This window comes from Drosophila subpulchrella, unplaced genomic scaffold (assembly GCF_014743375.2).
Source record: "Drosophila subpulchrella strain 33 F10 #4 breed RU33 unplaced genomic scaffold, RU_Dsub_v1.1 Primary Assembly Seq24, whole genome shotgun sequence".
NCBI classification, from domain to species: Eukaryota; Metazoa; Arthropoda; class Insecta; order Diptera; family Drosophilidae; genus Drosophila; species Drosophila subpulchrella.
Window position 1 is genome coordinate 1,149,346 of NW_023665550.1, and position 26,454 is coordinate 1,175,799.

General features: G+C 39.9%; 2 protein-coding genes and 1 pseudogene across 3 annotated transcripts in view; 2 read left to right on the forward strand and 1 right to left on the reverse strand.

Annotated features, from left to right (window-relative positions):
- The window catches only part of LOC119559417 (neuropeptide CCHamide-2 receptor), a 74,480-nt gene that overhangs the window by 30,035 nt on the left and 17,991 nt on the right, over positions 1-26,454 (reverse strand). The gene's annotated exons all lie outside the window — the stretch shown is intronic.
- On the forward strand, positions 3,433-4,271 carry LOC119559424 (annotated as a pseudogene).
- Positions 11,039-13,669, forward strand: LOC119559416. 2 transcript variants are annotated; one of them, XM_037872511.1, is made up of 2 exons: positions 11,039-11,644; positions 11,711-13,669. In XM_037872511.1, exons 1-2 carry the CDS (start codon positions 11,138-11,140, stop codon positions 13,181-13,183), a joined length of 1,980 nt encoding a protein of 659 aa, XP_037728439.1. In that variant the 5' UTR covers positions 11,039-11,137; the 3' UTR covers positions 13,184-13,669. The 2 variants fall into 2 exon arrangements, with proteins under 2 accessions (XP_037728439.1, XP_037728438.1); XM_037872510.1 differs by having other exon boundaries at positions 11,040-13,325; positions 13,389-13,669.

Genomic DNA, 26,454 nt, shown 5'->3' on the forward strand with positions numbered 1-26,454 from the left:
CTACATACTTTCAGACGAAGCTAGTATAACCTTTACCTCTGCGAGTAAACATTTCGTATTGTTTTGAAGTTATTAATTTTGGTCACAAAAATTGGTCAGCCAGCCTATAGTGCATTGGGTTAAGTTTGTAATGTTATTGTTGCATACTGTTGTGCGGAAGATTTTACGTTAGAACAACCATTTATAATAGTAAAGTTCAATCTGTAAAGTTACTAAACTGTCTGCGTTGGTTAATTTTACCAACCAAATTATTTTCTTTGTACTGAAAGCCTCTGTGTAAGTTTCAAAGTGCAATTTGAAAATGACTTCTTTTATTTTGCTTATAAATTACTGTGCTACAATGACGTATCTATGAATTTAATTAATAATCTGATCAATTTTATAGGTATATATTTACTATAAAAGATACACCTAACTATATTTTATGGGTTGGATAACTATACAAATTGTTGTTGTTGAACTACATTCCATGGGATTGGTCCATTCTACCTTTTTTTATAGTTACATAACTATTTTTATAGTAACCTTTACGATTGTGTATTACGTAATACTAATTATTTGATTGTTAAGGCTGACAATTCGATGGTTGGGGACCGCTTTACTATTGTATTGGTAAATTTTGTCCAATAGATTTTTTGGGTGAGTGTGGGCCGGTGTTCGTATCTGCATAATAAAGAATCTCCTAAACGTGCAATCGCTGACCATGATTGCGTTTAACACGAATTTACAATGCCCATAGCCATAAATTTTGAAATATATACATATGCCTGGAGGCAATCCGTTCAATCCGACTCTGTCGAACATCCAATTATACCGTGCCCTATTTCTTACCCTAAGGCTGTGATTATCTTTCACGCTTGCTGAGCGCTCAGTTGAACAATTGCCGTTTCCGGACCCGCAATCCCACCTCCCGACTCAAGGCGATACGAAATCCTTCGAGTGGAAGAAGGCACTTTTAAGTCGCAATAAAATCCGTTTATCCCCCGAAAAGAAGGAGAGGCTGAACCTGACGCCCGACTAATACCGATAAGGAGAGTGACTTCTTATTCCAAGGCGGGCTTATGCTGGCTACTGCCAGCTTGCGAGGGTGCCTGACTTTCTCCGCTCACTGTTTCGGTGGCCCGATGTTGTTTAATTTTCGATTTGATAGTAGATTGCCCCAGCTATAGTTGCCATTTGGCTGGCTGCTATTGATTTTGAAATCGTAACTTATTTATTTTGATTGTGGCCTGCGAGTGCGCGCCTCGAAATTTCCCAAATGAAATTCAATCAAATTCCAGCTCGTAAGACTTTTCCGGAAAGTAAAATAAGTCGGTCAACGTGGGAGTCCATTCCCAAGAGCTCACCTAGTCAGACGCCTCGATGCATTTGCCGGACATTAAATCAATTATTTACGGGAAAACATCTTGAAAATGTCTGATGTATACCGTGAAGGTCTTCCTTAATTAATTAATGGAAAGAGAATTCAACGGATTGTTGCCCGCCCAGAGGTAGAACGTTGTACCCATTTTGCAGCCAGAAAACGGGCATTGTATATGAACATATGCTTGACCACGTTGTTTGGCGCTGGGCCTCTCATTAATGACCTCCGCCCTTGGCCTACAACCATTGACCCCAGACTGAAATAGCTGCCAATCTGTCTCAGTGAGGAAGTGTAATTGTTGACAAGTGGACCTCTTGGCCAGACTTAATAGTTGTCACAAATGTATTGAAATGAATGGGAATAAATACATTTCAGTCAAGCACATGTAATCGTTGGGGACCTGTCTATTTATGATTTTCTCCCCTCTATTTTGTGGGATTAACCTTAAAACGAACTCTATTCAAAAGGATCCGGTGTAAATTTTGTTGAAAAAAAAACTTTTTGGTTTGTGTTTGAAAGTCTTCTCCTTTCCTGTTATAAATAAATTCACTCCGCCAGTCAATTAGTTTAAAAACTGTTGGAAAAACGACAAATAGCTGCTAGCAACAACAAAAAATTCATAGGTATTCTTTTCTCTAAATCAGGAAACTTTTTTTGGCATGGAAAAACTTTTGAATAATTTTTTTTCATGAGCGAAAGTAGAAGTAAAAGTTCCGCCAAAGCCGAGCCCTTGGACATGCAATTTACTTTAAGTGGCTATCCCAGGGGATCGGTGGAGAGGCAATAGGTTTCATCGGAGCCATTAACAAGAGAAATAATTAAGCCTGACTGTCCAGACACGCCTAGGAGTCAAAAGGACACTGAGTCGACGATCGATCTTAATCGACTAAAATTGCATTTTTAGTTTTCCCCTTAATGGTTTTAGTAGGTCTATACCACTTCGACCCTTTTAGGGCGTCATAATTTGGTGGTGCGACCGTAAAACGTATCTGTTCTTAGTGGCTGGCTAGGCAAAAACATTTACTTATGATTTAGGATTTTGTGCAAGCTGAGAACTGAGGATACAAGCAAATGCTGCCAATGTCTTACAGGGGCTTCGGCTCCCCGCGAACCACCTCCTAGTCAAAGACAAAGTCAGATATTATATGTTATAACCAGCGGTTTATTACTTTGTTTTCACTGCACAGTAACTCTTTTCAAAAATTAAGGCGCTAAAAAATTTCATGACGATTTTAAGGTTTTTTACCGTTAAACATTTTTGTTAGAAGTCGCAGCGAAACACTTTCCACACTTCTTTTTCTCACACTCAACAGGTAGCTAAAAACATGTTTTTAATACTTTACTGATTTGGGGTAGTTACTCACGCTTCAATATTTTTCAATATTTGTCGAGTTGTAGCTCACAATATACTTATTCATTCAACCGGCAAGATTAAAGGGTGACATTACAGTGGTAAACTTAAATACGTATCACCTAAGTTGGTCGAGATATAATTTAAATTATGAAGATACCACAAAATTTTCTTTAAAAAATCTTTAAAAAAACTACTCATCTTTAAGTATTTTTACCAGGAACTACCATCATCTTTCTTGGGGCAGTTTAAAAATACTATTTTGTAAGCTAATTTAATTTGTATACCCTTGCAGAGGGTATATTGATTTCAGTCAGAAGTTTGCAACGCAGTGAAGGAGACGTTTCCGACCCCATAAAGTATATATGTTCTTGATCAGCATGACTAGACGAGTCGATCTAGCCATGTCCGTCTGTCCGTCCGTTTCTACGCAAACTAGTCTCTCAGTTTTAAAGCTATCGGGCTGAAACTTTCCCAAAAGTCTTATATCTTTTGCAGGTAGTATATAAATCGGAACCAGCCGGAACGGACAACTATATCTTATAGCTCCCATAGGAATAATCGGAAAAAAAATGTAAACAAAATTATATCTTTGGTGTTTTTATACCCGTTACTCGTAGAGTAAAAGGGTATACTAGATTCGTCGGAAAGTATGTAACAGGCAGAAGGAAGCGTTTCCGACCCCATAAAGTATATATATTCTTGAGTCGATCTAGCCATGTCCGTCCAAACTAGAGAAATCGATTATCAACATGAACTGTTCAAAGCACTGACAGGAAGTATCCAAAGTCTGCAGGGTGAAATAAAACTCACTTAAAACTAACATTTAACAACAAATTGTGTACGGAATTCATTAGCAAAATAACCGATGATCTATTGAAGTGCAATCGACAGGACTCCTGCCCCAGCGAAGGTCCTAGTGATATTTACAAAATCCACCTGAGGGGGATAGGTACATTCGAAGCTCCCTGCAGTTCAGATGGTTGGCTAACTATTCAAAAACGTGTTGACGGCTCCGAGAACTTTGATCGACCCTGGAAGGACTGTAAGGAAGGGTTCGGCAATATAAGAGGAGAGTTTTTTATCGGGCTTGAGAAACTGCATGTTATGACTCGGAAACGTACTCACGAACTTAACATTAAACTTGGCAAGGTGAACGGATCCATAGGCTTCGCTCATTATGATGAATTTAAGATTGGAAGTGAACTGGAATCGTATGTGTTGTCGATAGGGACATTTAATGGTGCAGTCGGAGACTCTCTAAAACACTTGACAGAGATAATGATAAACACAAAGAAACCAATTGCGCTAAAAATGAACATGGTGGTTGGTGGTATACAAATTATTATTTCTGGTAAAAACATTAACAATTACTAACAATGGATATATATTGATGTAATCACTTAAAACTACAGCAAGCTAAATGGAAAGTTTTAAAAGAAGGGTCGCCCCAGAGACAACAAAAAGGATGGAATTCATTGGGCTACATGGCATGCTTACGATTGGACCTACTCGCTTTCTTTTGTGGAAATGATGATTCGGCCTAAAACGTTGTGAGCATTAAAAATATTGCATTACGGAAAATATCAAATACCATTTTATTATCTTTTGTAAATTTGTTTGTGTAAGGACAAAATTAATAAAGTTTGAATTCTATTCAATACAATATTCTAAGAGTAAAATGTAAGAAACCGTACAGGAAAACAAGGAAGAACGCTATAGTCGAGTACCTCGACTATCAGATACCCGTTACTCAGCTAAAGGGACCAAAGGAAAATGGAGATATGCAAGCAGCAAATGCGCCACCTACCGGCGGTAGACAGATTTAAGCGTTGTGGGCGTTAGAGTGGGCGTGGCAAAGTTTTTTTTAATCAATCGATAGGTATTGACAAGACCAATACATTGCAGTTTAAATTTTTTATCTAGCATGAAAATTGTGTGCGCCACAGGCTTGGGCGGTTTGTGGGCGTTAGAGTGGGCGTGGCATATTCGCGTGACAAACTTGCGCTGCGCTCAAGCCTACGGAATCTAAATCTGAAATCCCATTTCTCTATCTTTGATATTTTCCGAGATATCCGCGATCATATTTACGATTTTTTGAAGTTTGTGGGCGGTTTGTGGGCGTTCAAGTGGGCGTGGCAAACTTTTTTTTGGGTCAATCGATAGGTATTGATGAGAACAATACATTTCAGTTAAAATTTTTATTCTAGCATGAAAACTGTAGGAGCCACCGTTTTGGGCGGTTTGTGGGCGTTAAAGTGGGCGTGGCACTCTGCTGAAACAAACTTGCGCTGCGTAAGAAGCTCAGGAATCTGCACGCCTAATCTCAATAGCCTAGCTCTTATAGTTTCCAAGATCTCAGCGTTCATCCGGACGGACAGACAGACGGACAGACGGACAGACGGACAGACGGACAGACGGACAGACGGACATGGCTAGATCGACTCGGCTAGTGATCCTGATCAAGAATATATATACTTCAGGGGTCGGAAACGCTTCCTTCTGCCTGTTACATACTTTCCGACGAATCTAGTATACCCTTTTACTCTACGAGTAACGGGTATAACTACTGTTTTATATAATGATAGTATTTATAATTTCAAATAAAGTTTAATTACATAAAGCTCTTAGAAGTCTAACAAAATAACTGTGTTCTACAATCCTTAAATTTGTTTTGTTTCAATAAATTACTGAAAAATATAATACAAAATCTTAAGAAAACTGTGACTTATTGAATATCTAAGATGTTTCGAATCTGTGTATATCTATCTACATATCCCCATATGATCAATAGGTTAGGTTAGGTTAGGTAGGAGTGGTTAGAGATTAGATACTAATTCCCACACTTAGGCCACATTGGGCCCCTTGTAATACCACATGATCTCTGACTAGATCCTTTTCCCTAGCTCATGGGTTATTTGCTTTCGCGAAGTATTTTGTTCTTCTTAAGAAACATAAGAGTTTTTGGATGCTTACGCCCTGAATGGCCGCAAGGTTCGGAAGTGTGTAGCTACCTAGGGTTTAAAGGCGCTTTAGGTTATGCGCTGGGCAGAAGCATAGGAGGTGTTCGATGCTCTCCTCTTCGTCTATCTGTTTGCAGCTGCGGCAGAAGTCGTGGTTACTGAGTCCCAGCCTGAGCGCATGAGTCCCTATAAGACAGTGGCCCGTGAGGGCATTTAGGAGAGTGGAGATGTCCTCCCTGCTACATTTTAGGAGAGTTTTTGTTCTTTTCGAGTTGTAGTTCGGCCATGTGAGTCTAGAATTGTGGCATGTTGAGATTGAGTTCCAACGGTTGTTCAAAAGTGTGTACAGTCTCTGCCTAAGATGGAGCTTGCAGGTAGCCATGGGCATACCCACCTTGTTCTTATCGCGAAGGATGTCGACGGTTGTCCCTTGTCTTGCTAGCTCGTCTGCTATGCAGTTGCCCTCAATATTGCGGTGTCCAGGCACCCAGATGAGGTTGATTCTCAGATGAGTGGCCATCTCGTTAAGAGATTTGCGGCATTCAGAGATTGTTTTTGAGTTCGTAGTGTAGGAGTCGAGGGCCCTGAGGGCTGCTTGACTATCCGAGAAGATGAAGATATCTATGTCATGATGTACTGACGTGTCCAGGTGGGTCATGGCTTCCTGAATTGCCATGACTTCCGCTTGGAAAACACTACAGTGGTTTGGTAGGCGGAATGAGACTTTTATGTCTAGTTCGGGGAAAAGACTCCCCCACCTGTTTGGGAGTTAAGCTTGGAGCCGTCTGTGTATATGTTGACGGCGTTTTCGAATTGGTGTGGGAGGTTGTCCCAGTCTGTACGGGTGGGTATGAAGATCTTGTATCTTCTTTCGAAGTTGACTATGGGTGGAACGTACAGGGTTGCCCATATTCGACGGGCCCATCTGACGACGCCATAACTTTTGACAGAGATGCCAGATCGCTTAATGACATACCGCGTTTGAAGCGTCAGTCCAAGCAGATTTTTACCATGGAACAATACACGCCACGCGAGCGCTCTGAAATAGTTGAAATTTACATTCAACAGAACAAGTCAATTGTGAAAACTCAACGTGCTTTTAAAAAATTAAAAAATGTGAGAAGTGCGCCTTCTAAGAACACCATTAAGCGTTTATACGAAAAATTTACGACTGGTGAGGCTCTTTCTAATCCGAAGAGGCCAAATAAAAGTCGACTAAGGCGATCGGACGAGAATATCGCTGCCGTACGAGCCAGTGTTGAGATGTCCCCAAGAACATCCCAAAAACGCCGTTCTCAGCAGTTGGGCATGGCTCGGTCCACTTTACAACGGATTATTCGCGTTGATTTGAAGTCAAAGGTTTACGTTAACAAGCCAAGGACCCTAGAAGAGCTCAAGGACAACATTCGTGAAGAAATAGCCGCTATTCCGGCCGAAATGTTGGCGAAAACGATGGAAAATGCTGCAAAAAGGGCACAATACGCCATCAACGCCAGAGGCGGCCATTTGAAAGATATCATATTCAAAAATTGATGTAAACAAATCTACTTGGAACAAATAAAATGATTAAAATTGCCAACCGCCAAATTTTTATTTTTTTCTTTGATTTTTAAAAAAAAAACATGGGTCCGTCGAATATGGGCAACCCTGTAGTCTGTATTACGTGGTAAGGATGTATGTTTTGATAGGATATTGGAGTGACCCGTAGAGCCTGTTGTCCATGCCGCTGCTTCGCGGAGCCTCAGCGCTGTTGCAGATGCCCAGCTTTTGGCAAGTAGGTCCAGGAGTTGGAGGTCGAGAATTGTGTTTAGTGCTTCAGTGGCGGTGGTGCGAAGCGCCCCACTGATGCATATGGTCAATACTAAAAGTCAAATTTCAGGCTCAATTCTGTTACCGGCCTAACAATGTGGGTTGTGAAAATATATAAAAAATTGTATCGATAATATATAATTTAAAACAAGAAAGGAAGTTAGCTTCGGCAAGCCGAAGTTTGTATACCCTTGCAGTTATAATTATTAAATTTAATTCGAAGTTTTTAAAAATACAAAAAATGATATTCCCAATAGTATAAGCTTATACATATGTCAATAAACACCGAAGCTATAATTTGTTTCATATTATTTTCCCACCAATTTTCCGATCGTTCTTATGGCAGCTATATGATATAGTCGTCCGATTTTGATAAAATTAAATTCAAAACTCAGAACTAATTAAAAAATGTTATTTTCAAGCGTAGGTGATTATATGTTAAACAAGGAAGAACGCTATAGTCGAGTACCTCGACTATCAGATAGGAAAAGGAAAGGAAAATGGAGATATGCAAGCTGCAAATCGAAATTGAAATGCGCCACCTACCGGCGTGCCAAAGTTTTTTTTTGGTATAGGTATTGACGAGACTTTGAGGCCCGTTTCCTCGAAACTAACTTTTTTTATCCGGCCGTTAAAATTGCGAGCGAATTATTAAATCGATTTACTTGAAATAAAGCGTATTTATAGACAATTTAATACTCAAGTGCGTGATAGAGCGCTTTTCCGGGAAAAATTGTGGCCATCTCGTTAAGAGATTTGCGGCATTCAGAGATTGTTTTTGAGTTCGTAGTGTAGGAGTCGAGGGCCCTGAGGGCTGCTTGACTATCCGAGAAGATGAAGATATCTATGTCATGATGTACTGACGTGTCCAGGTGGGTCATGGCTTCCTGAATTGCCATGACTTCCGCTTGGAAAACACTACAGTGGTTTGGTAGGCGGAATGAGACTTTTATGTCTAGTTCGGGGAAAAGACTCCCCCACCTGTTTGGGAGTTAAGCTTGGAGCCGTCTGTGTATATGTTGACGGCGTTTTCGAATTGGTGTGGGAGGTTGTCCCAGTCTGTACGGGTGGGTATGAAGATCTTGTATCTTCTTTCGAAGTTGACTATGGGTGGAACGTACAGGGTTGCCCATATTCGACGGGCCCATCTGACGACGCCATAACTTTTGACAGAGATGCCAGATCGCTTAATGACATACCGCGTTTGAAGCGTCAGTCCAAGCAGATTTTTACCATGGAACAATACACGCCACGCGAGCGCTCTGAAATAGTTGAAATTTACATTCAACAGAACAAGTCAATTGTGAAAACTCAACGTGCTTTTAAAAAATTAAAAAATGTGAGAAGTGCGCCTTCTAAGAACACCATTAAGCGTTTATACGAAAAATTTACGACTGGTGAGGCTCTTTCTAATCCGAAGAGGCCAAATAAAAGTCGACTAAGGCGATCGGACGAGAATATCGCTGCCGTACGAGCCAGTGTTGAGATGTCCCCAAGAACATCCCAAAAACGCCGTTCTCAGCAGTTGGGCATGGCTCGGTCCACTTTACAACGGATTATTCGCGTTGATTTGAAGTCAAAGGTTTACGTTAACAAGCCAAGGACCCTAGAAGAGCTCAAGGACAACATTCGTGAAGAAATAGCCGCTATTCCGGCCGAAATGTTGGCGAAAACGATGGAAAATGCTGCAAAAAGGGCACAATACGCCATCAACGCCAGAGGCGGCCATTTGAAAGATATCATATTCAAAAATTGATGTAAACAAATCTACTTGGAACAAATAAAATGATTAAAATTGCCAACCGCCAAATTTTTATTTTTTTCTTTGATTTTTAAAAAAAAAACATGGGTCCGTCGAATATGGGCAACCCTGTAGTCTGTATTACGTGGTAAGGATGTATGTTTTGATAGGATATTGGAGTGACCCGTAGAGCCTGTTGTCCATGCCGCTGCTTCGCGGAGCCTCAGCGCTGTTGCAGATGCCCAGCTTTTGGCAAGTAGGTCCAGGAGTTGGAGGTCGAGAATTGTGTTTAGTGCTTCAGTGGCGGTGGTGCGAAGCGCCCCACTGATGCATATGGTCAATACTAAAAGTCAAATTTCAGGCTCAATTCTGTTACCGGCCTAACAATGTGGGTTGTGAAAATATATAAAAAATTGTATCGATAATATATAATTTAAAACAAGAAAGGAAGTTAGCTTCGGCAAGCCGAAGTTTGTATACCCTTGCAGTTATAATTATTAAATTTAATTCGAAGTTTTTAAAAATACAAAAAATGATATTCCCAATAGTATAAGCTTATACATATGTCAATAAACACCGAAGCTATAATTTGTTTCATATTATTTTCCCACCAATTTTCCGATCGTTCTTATGGCAGCTATATGATATAGTCGTCCGATTTTGATAAAATTAAATTCAAAACTCAGAACTAATTAAAAAATGTTATTTTCAAGCGTAGGTGATTATATGTTAAACAAGGAAGAACGCTATAGTCGAGTACCTCGACTATCAGATAGGAAAAGGAAAGGAAAATGGAGATATGCAAGCTGCAAATCGAAATTGAAATGCGCCACCTACCGGCGTGCCAAAGTTTTTTTTTGGTATAGGTATTGACGAGACTTTGAGGCCCGTTTCCTCGAAACTAACTTTTTTTATCCGGCCGTTAAAATTGCGAGCGAATTATTAAATCGATTTACTTGAAATAAAGCGTATTTATAGACAATTTAATACTCAAGTGCGTGATAGAGCGCTTTTCCGGGAAAAATTGCATTTTGACAGATCTAAAACAAAATTTTTCACAATTCTCAAAATTAATAAAAAATGTATCCAGGAAGTTGAAAGCAAAAATTGCAATCTACGGGATCGTTGATATTTTCGCCACTTTGCTTTTTAATAAAATAATAAAAATAATTATTATTTTGTATAATACCTCCTAATTTATATTCAAAAAATCGTATTTTATCTGTTTTTATACTGCCATAATTAAAGTGGAAAAAATACCTTTTTTGATGGTACTAGAGGTATCCCACCCTTAATACACTTGCGTCCTTTAATTGTAGTTGTGGCAACGCTGTGCGATGTGGCATGTCGGTTAATCATTCACTGTGTCTTGTTAGTAGGCAAGCCTAGCAAGAAAGGCAGGCTTAAAGCTAGGCTTGGCACGCCTTAAGGTTCAAATCAGAACCCAACATTGAAGCATTGGACGGGGGCCCAACGGCAACTCATTATGCTTCATGCAGCTCTAATTAGAGCTAAAAATATTGGGTGTGCCTCGAGGCACGCCAGCCTTGGACATATTTAATGTGGGCTGAAAGGTCTGAGAGTTATGCAAATTGGGTCCTGTCCATTCAACGCGAAATACATTATTCAAATTATGCGCAATCGCTGCGCAGATACTTACGGCGGCAGAGACAATTTATGGTTGGAACTCACTGCCTCGCCTGCAGGTATACTCATTAGTCGACATTGAATATGTTTGCATGCGGGCCCGCACTTTAGCGATCAGCAAAAGACATCGGCAAAGTTGCCCTTGAGTAAAATGACAGTTTAGTGGAAGTGCCTACGCACACTTAATGTTTCGATTAACAAACTTCTCTCACGATCCTGAGAGACTCCATAAATCGCTCTCGTGTATCAAGTAAATTATCAGTATGTCCAAGAGGGTAAGCATCATGTTTCCGGAGGAAATGCCTGCGGCTCCATCGGGCAGCAGCAGGAACCCGATGCCCAACCACACTGTAAAAAGCTCCATCAAGAACGCCTTCGGCGTTCGGCCGGAACTTGAACCGCCCGTGTTTGTAGTCGTCAGTCCTCATGGTAGTCGGAGCTCGATGACCTCTGGACAGCAGGACAGTACCCGGACGTATAGCCGCAGTTCCTTCAGCCAGTCCGTCGAGCGGGGCTTCGAAGAAAGCGCAGCAGCCCCGGAAAGCAGCGCCATGGTTCAAAGTGGCTCGGCAAACTCCCAGCAGTCACCCAATTTCGAATCGACCACCACCTCGATCAAGGAGTTCCTCAGGAGCACAGTTGCTCTTGTCAAGGCGGGCGAGTCTTTCACATCTGTGAAGCGGCTTTTCCATAAGTTTATCAAAAGCAACGGCTCTATCTCGAACCCCAAGCCATCGCTGGTACTCGCTGATTCCTCCTCCTCTCAGGTCGTAAGTGGGGAAAATCCCTACCTTAGCAAATCTAACGACACGCTTCTAAGCGACATTCCGATCCAGTTTACCGTCCCCAGCTCCTCGCAAATGACACCGACCATTCACCATTCGAACTACTCCTTCAAAAACCAGAGTTACGACATCACAAGCCTCCTCTCAGACATCACCCCGCTAACGGGCTACTCGCCCAGGACCACCTTGGCCAGCACTGAAGCTGGCTACCCTACCGACTCCTTGGCACAGAGTGCGTTGCAAAGCGTGCGGTCGGAGACACCTTTGGAAGGCGCAACGCCCGGCAGTCACTCGAAGTCGAGGAGTCCCAGTCCTCTCAAATTCAAGACAATGCCTTCTCAAATCAAGTTAGCGGGCTTCCCAAGGTGCTACCTCACGAAAACCCGCTCAAGCAGTAGATCTCTCCGCAGGAAAATGAGGGCTTCCCCCGCTAGTTCACCCAGAAGGTCGCCTAAGTTGTCACCCCGAATCGAGCAGGCCGGGCCTGCAGTACAAGCCATCTTTGCCTTGGTAAGCTCATCCGGGCCCAACTCCGAGGGATCGCGGCTATCGAGCCAGTCGAGACGGAGAAGCAGCCGAGGGCCATCGCCGAACGTGACGGGCTCCGCCAGCTCTGGCTCGATGCCGGACCTAGCCAACTCGACCAAGTCAATATCCGGTACCGAACCCTTCCCCGGAAAAAGAAGGAGCTCGCGCCGCAGCTCTTCCAGAAGCCCCGGCAGAGGCTTCCTAAACAGCGCTTCGCAGCGAGAGAAGAGCGAGATGGCCGTCTCCAGGGGAGAGGGAGCCTTCGCTATGGTCAGTCCCGAGGAGGTGAGGACCAGCGAGCTAGGAGAGGGCTACGGCGGGGAAGTCGAGGAGGCCTCGACCAGCTGCCGGACGTACCAGGAGCAGTGCAACTGCCACCACTGCCAGGACATGCGTCGCGCGGTCAGGAGGGCCGACTTCTTCCAGTCGCCCGAGGGACAGAGGCGATTAGAAGCCAAGCTGCTGGCCAAGAATTTCTTTATGGACCTCTGCGCCCTGACGGCGGTGCGCCGTCAAATTGTTGCCGAGCTGCACGGGGCGCGCCGGCGTCCTTCCTCGCGGGTCAGTTACCCAGTGAGCATCTACGGAGCGGCGCGCCTGGACGGGGGCTCGCTGTCGCTGCAGTGGCTTACCCACGATCTGGACAGCGTGGACCACTTTGACATATTTGTGGACGACGTGCCCAGCCGCAGTGTTTACAACCGGCTAGCGACCCGCACCGTGCTCGTCGACGTGGACGCCGCCGAGACGCACAGGTTGCGCATGCGGGCGGTGCCGGAGCGGGGGAGCGGTGGTCCGGACTCCTCGGTGGAAAAGTTCATGTCTGAGGTGGCCGCCGGGCACATGCGGCATGTGAGGCAGGGCCAGCTCTTTGCCAGGTGTTTCGAGCACTTAGACGCCCTGCCGCAGCAGCGAACGGTCGTGGATTTCTGGAGGGACAGCGAGTTTCTGTACATGCCCCCTCGCGACTCCTCTCCTTCCACGGAGGGTCGCTGACTGGCCAAAAACAACTGATTTCTGAAGGCCAAATCTGGCTGGTAGTGGGTATGTAGCGCAGCAGGCCTCCTTGTGCGGAACAAGTGGCCTGGGCGGCTACCTCTACCTGTATTCCGGCCTGGAGGGCCCATCAGAAAGTGAGGTGAGCAGACAATTTAGCTGCCGCCGTTACTTAAAAATGTAACTTAGTCTGGGCCCTCGTCAGCTTTCAGCGTCCTGCGATGATGAAGCTGTGTGTCCTTATCGCTGGCCCGCAGGCAGCTGTCCTCGATTTTTCTGTGTGTGCACTAGTACTGATGTAGGAGCTTCGCGCGGATCTGTCACAGATTTCGGGCCACAGAATGGCATGATGAATTATATGTGAATGCCTCGCTCTCTGCTCGGCTGGCATGGCTATGGAAATGGGTGAAAATCAGATAAATATAAGCGCACTCGCACTTTAATGGGAAGAGGGGCCGTGAAAAGCCAAACCATTAAGTATTTTAATTAATTACTCGTAAAGTAAAAGGGTATCCTAGATTCGTCGGAAAGTATGTAACAGGTAGAAGGAACCGTTTCCGACCCCACAAGGTATATATACAAGGTGAGTTCCAAAGTTAAGAGGACTTTTAAAAAAAAGACAACAAATAGTTTTTTCGGCAAAATCAATTTATTTTATTCAAAATAGTCTCCTGGTTTAATACAGCGTTTTGCACGGTCCAAAAGCATGTCGAACGAGTGTTTTAGCTCGTTGCCCGGTATGGCCGCCAATATGCCGGTGCAAGCCTTTTAAATGGCCTCTACGTCTGCATAACGCTTTCCTTTCATCGGCAAATGCATTTTTCCGAAAAGGTAGAAGTCGCACGGTGCCATATAAGGTGAATACGGGGAGTGGTTGATGGTTAAAATGTCATTTTTGGTCAAATAGTCGGACACAAGCGTCGATCGATGAGACGGCGCATTATCGTGCAACAAACGCCAACTTCCATCTTCGCGATATTCGCGCCGAACACGTCGAATATGGCGCACCAAACCCTTCAAAACTCGAAGATAGAATACCGAATTAACGTTTTGGCCGGGTGGAACAAATTCTTTGTGGACAATACCCTTGGAATCATAAAAACAAATAAGCATTGTCTTCACTTTTGACTTCTCCAGGCGCGATTTTTGGGTTTCGGCTCGTCCGTCATTTATGTCCTCACGACCACTTTGAAAACGTTTAAACCACTCGTGCACTCTGCTACGGGATAGGCAATCATCGCCATAAACTTGTTTCACCAATTGAAACGTTTCGGTAAAAGTTTTACCAATTTTAAAACAAAATTTAATGTTTGCTCTTTGTTCGAAGCTCATTTTCGCACCGATGACAAAAACATACTGACACTTAAAACGCAATAACCTCACTTCCAATAGATGAAATGTCATGAAATTTTTACTGGAAATCGATAAACGATAGCAAATTCTAACGCACCAGTTGACATATAGATCGCGCCACTAGAGGGCGCTAGATTTAAAAAGTCCTGTTTACTTTGGAACTGACCTTGTCTGTCTGTCCAGATGAACGCTGAGATCTAAAACTATAAGAGCTAGGCTATTGGGATTTGGCATGCAGATACCTGAGCTTCCGCAGCGCAAGTTTGTTTCAGCAGCGTGCCACGCCCACTATAACGCCCAAAACTGTGGCTCCTACAGTTTTGCTGCTAGAATAAAAATTTTAACTGAAATGTATTGTTCTCATCAATACCTATCGATTGACCCAAAAAAATGTTTGCCACGCCCACTTTAACGCCCACAAACTTCAAAAAATCGTAAATATGAACGTGGATATCTCGGAAATTATCAAAGATAGAGAATTGGGATCTCAAATTTAGATTCCGTAGCCTTGTACGCAGCGCACGTTTGTTACGAGAATATGGCACGCCCTTTCTAACGCCCACAAGACCCCCAAACCTGTGGCGCCCACAATTTTCATGTTAGATAAAAAATTTTAACTAAAATGTATTGGTCTCGTCAATACCTAACGATTGATTAAAAAAACTACCGCCGGTAGGTGGCGCATTTCATCCATTTCCCTTTGGTCCCTTTAGCTGAGTATCGGGTATCTGATAGTCGATGTACTCGACTATAGCGTTCTTCCTTGTTTCCGTTAAATTCGTATTGCGTTTTTACTTAAGAAGTAAAAATTATATTTTATTATTAAATCGAATATTGTCCAAAGAATCCGATGACCCGGGCAGATGTTTGAAAAAGACGATGCACAGAGTTAAAAACAATTTCACAAATAAATTTAGCAATAATTGTGCATTAATATATAACCTAAGTAACACAATTTAAAACAAAAGTTAAAGTTAAAGTAAAGTTAAAGTTTTTAGTGATTTTTATACCCTTGCAGAGGGTATATTGATTTCAGTCAGAAGTTTGCAACGCAGTGAAGGAGACGTTTCCGACCCCATAAAGTATATATATTCTTGATCAGCATGACTAGACGAGTCGATCTAGCCATGTCCGTCTGTCCGTCTGTCCGTCCGTCCGTCCGTTTCTACGCAAACTAGTCTCTCAGTTTTAAAGCTATCGGGCTGAAACTTTCCCAAAAGTCTTATATCTTTTGCAGGTAGTATATAAGTCGGAACCAGCCGGATCGGACAACTATATCTTATAGCTCCCATAGGAATAATCGGACAAATAAATGAAAAAAAATTATATCTATGGTGTTTTTTAGCATATAACCTCCTAAGCTTGGAAATAACAATTTTTAAATAATTTTGAATTTTGAATTAAATTTTATCGAAATCGGACGACTATATCATATAGCTGCCATAGGAACGATCGGAAAATTTGTGGAAAAATAATATGAAAAAAATTATAGCTTCGGTGTTTTTCAACATATAACCTCTAACGCTTGGAAATAACATTTTTTATTTAGTTCTGAATTTCGAATTAAATTTTATCAAAATCGGACTACTATGTCATATAGCTGCCATAGGAACGATCGGAAAATTGGTAGGAAAATAATATGAAACAAATTATAGCTTCGGTGTTTTTTGACATATGTATAAGCTTATACTATTGGGAATATCATTTTTTGTGTTTTTAAATTTAATAATTATAGCTGCAAGGGTATATAAGCTTCGGCTTGCCGAAGCTAACTTCCTTTCTTGTTTTAAATGTCATACATGAATTTAGCCATGACACAGGTGACACTATGAAGTAAATCACGACTGACTTCGAAAAACTTTCATATGAGCTGTCACAAGTGAAAAGGCGGACATCCCATACAAATGTCTATATAGAGTGTACCGCGTGTGTCACGCGTGACAGCTGAAATGGCTCCGATGATTCACGGGTAAAAAAATGTTTAAGCATTTATATTTGCTTAAACCTAGGAATGCAATTTCAATTTGAGAACAAAATTGATTTTTAATATAAAATAAGGTTTGACTTTAAAGATTTTAAGAATTCCAAATGGTTTATATTTTGGTAAAAGGATATCAATAGGTATTATAAAGTATTCGTATTTAAACGAATGTCATTTCCCCCGTCAGTTACAAATGCATAACACTGTGGACGGCAGTCCACGTAGTGACGAAGCGCACCAGGAGAGTGTGCGAAGGCCACAACTATATATACACGAAGACATAAAAATCGACTGTGTTAGTCCGCAAAAACTAAATGGATTGCATACCAAGACTTAAAAAAATCATTTGGTTTGGGAGATAGAGCAGTGAAAGTGTAAAAGTAAAACATTAGAAAATTTGACCTGTTGGGGCCGTTGGGAATAAATGCACAAGTTGTATTTCATTTGTTAAAACCGTTCAAAAGTAATACCCAAAAGAAAGATTTTAAAGGACTTTTCAAAATGAACGTTTTATTTTGTTTGTCAGCTTTTCCCAAAACGTTATTTAAGGGTCCTGTAAATTGTAGACCATGCTAAACAGCTTAATGTAAGAAACTTCATTTATACCACTCTTGGAAAAACTCGCTATAAATAGCTCAATTTCGTACGTCCGTAACTTGTGAACTACTAAAGCTACAGGCTTGTGCTATATGTCGTTAGAAAGGTATGCCTCTCTAAGATAATTTGTCTATATAACGATTTTTGGTCCGATTTTCTTTTTGTTTTATTTCTCAAAAAAGAGATTTTGGGTTAATCCTCAAAGTGTATAGCACTTGAGATTCCTGAACTTTATACCTACGACACGTTGTGTAAAAAGTCACTTTTTTAAGTAATTAATCAACAAAAATTGACAAATTCCCCAGTTCGTACATCTAACGCTGCCTGAGAATTTTACTTTCTTTTCATATTCAAACTTTTTATTAATGTCCTGAAAATCTTTGATGATGTTAAATAGCTTATTATAAGAATCTTTACATATACTACATTTTGGAAAATTCGCAAGTTTGGCGGGAAAGCAGCTATAAGTATCTAAATTTCGTACGCCCGTAACTTGTAAATTTCTAAAGCTACATATATGTCGATGGATAGGTGTATTGAAATACTGTGTACGCCTTCCCAACATGATTTGTCTAATACCATCGTATAAAAATTATGTGAAAACTTTTTTATTTAGAAATTTATTTGCAAATTTCTTTTTGGGTTACTCTACGAGTAACGGGTATACAAATTTCTTGTTTTTTATTTGTTATACCCGTTACTTGTAGAGTAAAAGGGTATAATAGATTCGTCGGAAAGTATGTAACAGATAGAAGGAAGCGTTTCCGACCCCATAAAGTATATATATTCTTGATCAGGATCACTAGCCGAGTCGATCTAGCCATTTCCGTCTGTCTGTGTGAACGCTGTGATCTCGGAAACTACAAGATCTCGAGAGAGTGGGACTTTAGATATAGATTCCTTAGCTTCGCATGCAAGATCTTTGATGATGTTAAATAGCTTATTATAAGAATCTTTACATATACTACATTTTGGAAAATTCGCAAGTTTGGCGGGAAAGCAGCTATAAGTATCTAAACTTCGTACGGTGTATTGAAATACTGTGTACGCCTTCCCAACATGATTTGTCTAATACCATCGTATAAAAATTATGTGAAAACTTTTTTATTTAGATTTTTTAGTTTTTATTTATTTTTTAAAAACTATTTCGGCTAAAACTTTAAGCAGTGTAGCTCTTGAGATTCCTCACTTTGGACAACATTGAATTTTGTATGTGCGTATCCAAACTCTATTTAGGGTCATGGAATACTTTGAGCTGCTATTAACAGTTTCATATAAGAAACTTGAACTCTACGGCTTTTGGAAAAGAAGATTAACTATATAATTGATGTTTAAAATAAAAACTTCTGATATCAAACAAAACCACCTCTTAACGAGATAAAATTCTCGTGACGATCGTACCTTCTACAAACAAAAGTTCTGATATCAAGTTATGCGATAAAAATTTCTAAATTTCTAAATTTTTTACATTTGAGAGCGATACAGCGAGAGAGAGACAATGGACAAAGCGGAAAAGGAAAAATGGGGGGACTTGGTATAGATGCCTCATAGATGCCTTTGGGCTCGCCTATTGTACCAATTTGTACTTAGCACGCGCCTTCGAATTATTTCCAATTTTCAGATTGTTTTATATGGATTTTTATGTCAAGCCGTTTTAGCTGCGGGGCTACTTCCGGTTTTTTACGGACCTTTTTTATTACTCAGTATAGAGTATAAATATTACAAAAGCATACATTTGTGTTAGTTAATCGACACAGCGCATTACAGATTTCGTTAAAAATTACAGCATGAAATAACACAAACAGCGAAGGGTTTTTATCAAATCGAACTAGCGGAGCAGGTTTTCCAATTTTCGTCACTTTTCACGTCACTCGTTAACTTCAACCGCAAACTTTACACCAAAACTAATTTCTGCGAAACAGGGACGCTACTCATTTCGATAACGTCGTGATAACCTCAAGTGAGGAGTACGGTCCTTCTTCTACAGCCTCAAGATCGAGATTGCCTTGGACTTGATATCGAGAAGATAAAGTAGGAAGACAACATTCTCAAGCTGAGAAGATTCAACCTCGGCTTTTATCATTCTCAATTTTTCTGGGCGTAGGTAACAAATCTTAAATCCATTTTTGTACACAATTTTCGTTGTGTTTTTTTGTACCCGTTACTCGTAGTGTAAAAGGTTGCATTGAATTCCAAGAAAAGTATGTAATAGGTAGAAGAAAGCGTTGCCGACCGCGTAAAGTATACTACTGTGGGTAAAAAGTAAGGTGAATTTGTTTGTAAAATAAACAAGGAAGAAAGCTATGATCGAGTACCTCGACTATCAGATACCCGTTGCCCAGCTTAAGGGACAAAAGGGAAATGAAGATACACAAGCAGCAAAGCGAGATTGAAATGCGCCACCTACCCGCGATCTCAATATATGGTTATGTGGGCGGTAGACAGATTTTTGGTGTTATGGACGTTACAGTGGGCGTGGCAAACTTTTTTTTTGGGTCAATCAATAGGTATTGACGAGACTAACACATTTAAATTAAAATTTTTTGTCTAACATGAAAATTGTTGGCGGTTGGGGCGGCTTGGGGGGGTGACATATTCGCGTAACAAACTTGCGCTGCGTACAATGGAATGCAGTGGAATATAAATCTGAAGTCCCAGTTCTCTGTCTTTCATAGTTTCCGAGATATCCGCGTTCATACTTACGATTTTTGAAGTTTGTGGGCGTTATGGTGGGCGTTGCAAATTTCTTTTTGGGTTACTCTACGAGTAACGGGTATACAAATTTCTTGTTTTTTATTTGTTATACCCGTTACTTGTAGAGTAAAAGGGTATAATAGATTCGTCGGAAAGTATGTAACAGATAGAAGGAAGCGTTTCCGACCCCATAAAGTATATATATTCTTGATCAGGATCACTAGCCGAGTCGATCTAGCCATTTCCGTCTGTCTGTGTGAACGCTGTGATCTCGGAAACTACAAGATCTCGAGAGAGTGGGACTTTAGATATAGATTCCTTAGCTTCGCATGCAAGATAAAGTTAAATTAAATTCAAATCCGAAGCTATTAAACATATTACTTGTCACCAATGAACTTACACTTACGAGCAAGAAAAAAATTCGATTCGGTACACAAGAGGCTAAGGTTTTCGGCTTCAATAGTTAAAGTCACTTAAGGCCTGCCCAAAATAAATTGAATAACAGTAGTACGGGCAAATACTTTCTGCAACGCTAAGGGGAAAATTAATTAAGCCCGCACAATAGTAACCTCCAATAAAACTGAATCGGAATCTTTATGTAAATTAATCATTTGCTGTTTGTTGACATCTTTCCTTTGCATCCCCCAGCAATCGTTTGCTGAAAACGGAAACGCGAAACACACAGTGTTGCCTGGAAAAGGGGTGGAGCCATTGTGTGGAACACGAAAAAGAATAAAAGATACAGGATACAGTTGTGTTTTTCATCGTCAATCTTCAAGAGCAAGAGGGAAACCGAATGGAGAACAACGGAGGGGTATTGGGGGTGTGTGTTTTCCGACCTGACCGGTGCCAATAACACTAGCTTAGAAAAAAAAATTTTTTTCGAGTTCGGCTTTAAAAACACTTTTCTAGACTAATAAGTCTTTCCTGTACATGCTGGTATTACAAAAAAATTTTCAACAAATCGTTTTTAAGACATTCGAGAAAAACATGTTTTTTCGATGTTGCTGGATTAAAGAGCTACACACGTTCGGGAACCACGCAACGATCATATCATTGGCAAACGCAATGTCCCAATACAAGTCCTGGTTCAAAAGGAAATTGTTATTCTTCCCCACTGCATATTAAACTAATGAAACATTTTGTGAAAGCTCTGGCAAAAGATCCGAAAAAATCTTCCTTTCCTAAGTAAAAGTAACAATCAGTTACATGGTCAATCGGATTTCACCATTCAACTGGTCAAATGTGAAATGGCATCTCTATCCATTTCGAAAAGCGGTTAGTCGAGATGCACATGTGCCGCTTACAGACTTGGGACATGGGCATGGACATGGCTTGTCTAAATTTTTCGCAACAAAAACAAAATACTGCTGAAAAGCGGATAATTAAGATTACGTTATATTACTGCATTTTCTTCTGCTGAATATAACACTTCCGTAGACGTAACAAAATGAATGTGAAAAAATTGACGTCAGCATCATAGCAATCCTTTTTTCGAGGAAAAGTGTGATGTTATGAAATTGAATACTTTTACTAAACCAGCCATAGCGCTTTCGATTTGCAATCGATTTTTGCAAAGTTGGTCTTAACATTTAAAGGTTAAATCATTTGTTAAATCAAGTGCTCAAAAAAAAATTATTAGATGTTTCAAAAAAGCAGAGAAAATTTAAATTTTGGTAACTTTTTATACCCGTTACTCGTAGAGTAAAAGGGTTTTATACTAGATTCTTGATTAGGATCACTAGCCGAGTCGATCTAGCTATGTCCGTCTGTCCGTCTATCCGTATGAACGCTGAGAAAACTATAAGAGCTAAGCTATTTGGATTTGGCATGCAGATTCCTGAGCTTCTTGCGCAGCGCAAGTTTGTTTCTGCAGAGTGCCGCGCCCACAAACCGCCCAAAACTGTGGCTCCTACAGTTTTAATGCTAGAATAAAAATTTTAACTGAAATGTTTTGTTCGTATCAATACCTATCGATTGAAAAAAAATGTTGGCCACGCCCACTTTAAGGCCCATAAGCCGCTTACAAACTTCAAAAAATCGTAAGTATGAACGCGGATATCTCGGAAACTATCAAAGATAGAGAATTGGGATTTCAGATTTAGATTCCGTAGCCTTGTACGCAGCGCAAGTTTACTACGCGAATATGCCACGCCCACTCTAACGCCCACAAGCCACCCTAGACTGTGGCGCCCACAATTTTCATGCTAGATAAACAATTTTTACTGAAATGTATTAGTCTCGTCAATACCTATTAATTGACCCAAAAAAAGTTTTCCACGCCCACTCTAACGCCCATAACACTTAAATCTGTCTACCGCCCACATAACCATTTATTGAGATCGCGGGTAGGTGGCGCATTTCAATCTCGCTTTGCTGCTTGCATATCTCCACTTCCCTTTGGTCCCTTTAGCTGAGTAACGGGTATCTGATAGTCGAGATACTCGACTATATCGGTGTTTGTTGGAATACCCATATTCCTATACAGAAATACCATTTTACTATTATACATTTTAGGCATTAATGAAAGCGTAGCCTTCGGTCACACTGATCGTTCTTCTTTCTCTTTTCTTGTGACATCTTCTTGAGTTAAGTTGTGGTGCTGGTGTTGCGGTGAAATAAAACATAAAACATAAAACATAGTTCTTTCTGCGTAATTATTGGGAACATAAAACAACATTAACAATAGGTTATGGGCCCAGTCCATGCCTAAAAGAACAATTGATTTGTGAAACAGTTTATATACAAAAGTCTAATTTCAATTTCTTAGAAATTTCTAGTTCTTGTGAAATTGAGAGTTCTTGTGAAATTGAGATTTCTTGTGAATTTACATTGAGTTGAGTTCCGCGTGTGTATAGCTACACTTGTACAACTGCATACGTATGTACAGTAAAATGGACAGGGCAAAACGTAATATAAAGCCATTCGATGGCGAGAAGTACTCAATTTGGAAATTTAGAATTAGGGCTCTGTTGACCGAACTGGATGTACTTAGGGTCATCGATGAAGATATACCTGAGAAAGTGGATGAACAGTGGAAGAAGGCAGAGCGTTGTGCTAAAAGTACGTTAATAGAGTACCTAAGCGATTCGTTTTTGAACTTTGCTACAAGCGATATAACTGCGCGCGAAATTCTTGGAAATTTGGACGCTGTATATGAACGAAAAAGTCTGGCATCGCAGCTCTTAAGCTATCAAGTGAAATGTCCCTAGTGTCCCACTTTACTATTTTTGATGAATTTATAAGTGAGTTGTTGGCCGCAGGTGCAAAAATAGAAGAGATGGATAAAGTGTCTCATTTGTCGATTACATTGCCTTCGGCTTACGATGGTGTCATTACAGCAATAGAGACATTATCAGAGGATAACTTAACATTAGCATTTGTTAAGAATAGATTCCTAGACCAGGAAATTAAAATTAAAAATGATAATAATGACACTAGTAGGAAAGCTTTAAACACGATTGTTCAAAATAAAAACTACAATAATAAAAACAATTCATTTAAAAATCGTGTAACTAAACAAAAGAAAACATTTAAGGGAAATTTTAAAAATAGGGTTAGATGTCACTACTGTGACAAGGAGGGACACATTAAAAAGGATTGCTACCAATATAAAAGAATTCTAAATGAAAGAAATAAAGATAATAAAAATTACGATAAACAAGCTAAAACCGCAACATCACAAGGCATTGCATTCATGCTAAAAGAAGTGCAAGAAAACCCCGTGGTAGATAATTGTGGATTTATTCTTGATTCCGGTGCAAGTGATCATCTGATAAATGATAAGTCGCTGTACATCGATAGTGTGGAATTGGTGCCGCCGCTGAAGATCGCTGTGGCCAAGCAAGGCGAATATATTTACGCATCTAAGCGTGGCATTGTGCGTTTGCGCAATGACCACGAAATAACGCTGGAGGATGTGCTGTTTTCCGAGCAGGCTGCTGGAAACTTGATGTCTGTGAAGCGCCTACAAGAGGCAGGAATGTCGATCAAATTTGACAAAAATGGAGTAACCATTTCCAAGAATGGATTGACGGTGGTCAAAAATTCAGGTATGTTTAACAATATACCTATTGTTCAATTTCAAGCATATAATATAGATGCGAAACATAAAAATAATTTTCGATTATGGCATGAGAGGCTTGGTCATATAAGCAATGGAAAGTTATTAGAAATAAAACGACATAATATGTTTAGTGATAACAGTCTTTTAAATAATTTAGAGCTATCAAATGAAATTTGCGAACCATGTTTAAATGGTAAACAAGGAAGGTTACCGTTTAAACAATTTAAAAATAGAACCCATATTAAAAGACCCCTATTTGTTGTGCACTCAGATGTTTGTGGACCAATTACTCCCGTTACACTAAATGATAAAAATTACTTTGTGATCTTTGTTGATCAGTTTACACACTATTGTGTAACTTACTTAATAAAACACAAATCTGACGTATTTAACATGTTTAAAGATTTTGTAGCAAAAGGTGAAGCTCATTTTAATTTGAAAATTGTTAATTTGTACATTGACAATGGGAGAGAATATCTCTCAAATGAGATGCGCCAGTTTTGTGTTAAGAAGGGTATTACTTATCATTTAACAGTGCCACACACACCACAGTTAAATGGTGTTTCTGAAAGAATGATTAGAACCATCATAGAAAAAGCTCGTGCCATGATAAGTGGTGCACAACTTGACAAAAGTTTTTGGGGTGAAGCAGTGTTAACTGCAACTTACTTAATTAATCGAATTCCAAGTAGAGCAATAGTTAATAGCGTGATGACCCCTTATGAGATGTGGCACAGTAAAAAGCCCGATTTAAAACATTTAAGAGTGTTTGGTGCAACTGTATATGTGCACAATAAAATTAAAAAGGGAAAGTTTGATGATAAATCATACAAAGCTATTTTAGTGGGCTACGAAGCAAATGGTCTTAAACTGTGGGATGCTGTTAATGAAAAATTTCTCGTTGCAAGAGATGTGGTTGTCGATGAAACCAATATGGTGAATTCTAGAGCTGTTAAATTTGAAACAACATTCCTGAAAGATAGTAAGGAAAGTACAAATAAAAATTTTCCGAATGAAAGTAAGGAAATTAAAGAAACAAAATTCCCGAAAGAAAGTAGGGAATACGACAACACACAGATCCCGAATGATAGTAAGGAAACGGATGCACATTTTCTGAATGAGAGTAAGAAAAGAAAGCGAGATGATCTCCTGAATGAAAGTAAGGGATCAGACAACCCGAATGAGAGTAGGGAACATGAAACAGCAGAAGTCTTAGAAGAAAATGGATCTGTTAAGAATCCAATTGAAACTGATGGTATTGAAGTAACGAGTAGAAGAAGTGAGAGATTAAAAACAAAGCCCCAGATATCATATTATGAAGATGATAATAGTTTAAATAAATTTGTATTAAATGCTCACACTATCTTCAACGATGTTCCAAATACATACGATGAAATTCAGTATAGGAATGATAAATTGTTTTGGGAGGAAGCCATAAAAACAGAGTTGAGTGCTCATGAACTAAATAATACCTGGACAATCACAGAAAGACCTAAATATAAAAACATAGTAGATAGCAAATGGGTATTTTCCGTTAAATATAACGAACTAGGAAGTCCTACTAGATATAAAGCTAGATTGGTTGCACGAGGATTTACTCAAAAGTACCAAGTCGATTATGAAGAGACTTTTGCTCCTGTAGCTAGAATTTCCAGTTTTCGATTTATATTATCATTGGCAGTACAATATAACTTGAAAGTCCATCAAATGGATGTAAAAACGGCATTCTTAAATGGCACCTTAAAAGAGGAAATATATATGAGACTTCCTCAAGGCATACAGTGCAAAGGTGACAATGTATGTAGATTGAATAAGGCAATTTACGGACTCAAACAAGCCGCTAGATGCTGGTTTGAAGTTTTTGAGCAAGCATTGAAAGACTGTGAGTTTGTAAACTCTTCCGTAGATCACTGTATATATATCCTTGATAAAGGTGATATTAGGGAAAATATTTATGTGCTGTTATATGTTGATGATGTGTTGATAGCAACGGGGAATATGATAACAATGGATAAATTCAAAAATTATTTAATGAAAAAGTTTAGAATGACTGACCTAAAAGAAATAAAACATTTTATTGGTATTAGAATAGAAATGCATGAAGATAAAATTTTCTTGAGCCAAGCTGCATATGTTAAAAGAATCTTAAATAAATTTAACATGGATAATTGCAATGCAGTTAGTACTCCCTTACCAAACAAACTAAATTATGAGTTACTTAATTCAGATGAAAACTGCAATGCTCCATGTCGTAATCTCATAGGATGTTTAATGTACATAATGCTATGTACACGTCCAGACTTAACTACTGCAGTAAATATCTTGAGTAGATATAGTAGCGAAAATAATTCCGAGTTACGGCAGTGCTTAAAAAGGGTCCTTAGGTATTTAAAGGGAACTATTGAAATGAAACTTATTTTTAAAAGAAATGCTGAGTTTAAAAATACATTAATTGGATATGTAGATTCTGATTGGGGAGGAAACGAAATTGATAGAAAAAGTACCACAGGGTATTTATTCAAAATGTTCGATTTAAATTTAATTTGTTGGAACACAAAGAGGCAGAACTCAGTAGCAGCC

Bases quoted from the DNA above. Each gene is read 5' to 3' on its own strand.
- LOC119559416 (XM_037872510.1), top strand. From the start codon at position 11,138: ATGTCCAAGAGGGTAAGCATCATGTTTCCGGAGGAAATGCCTGCGGCT.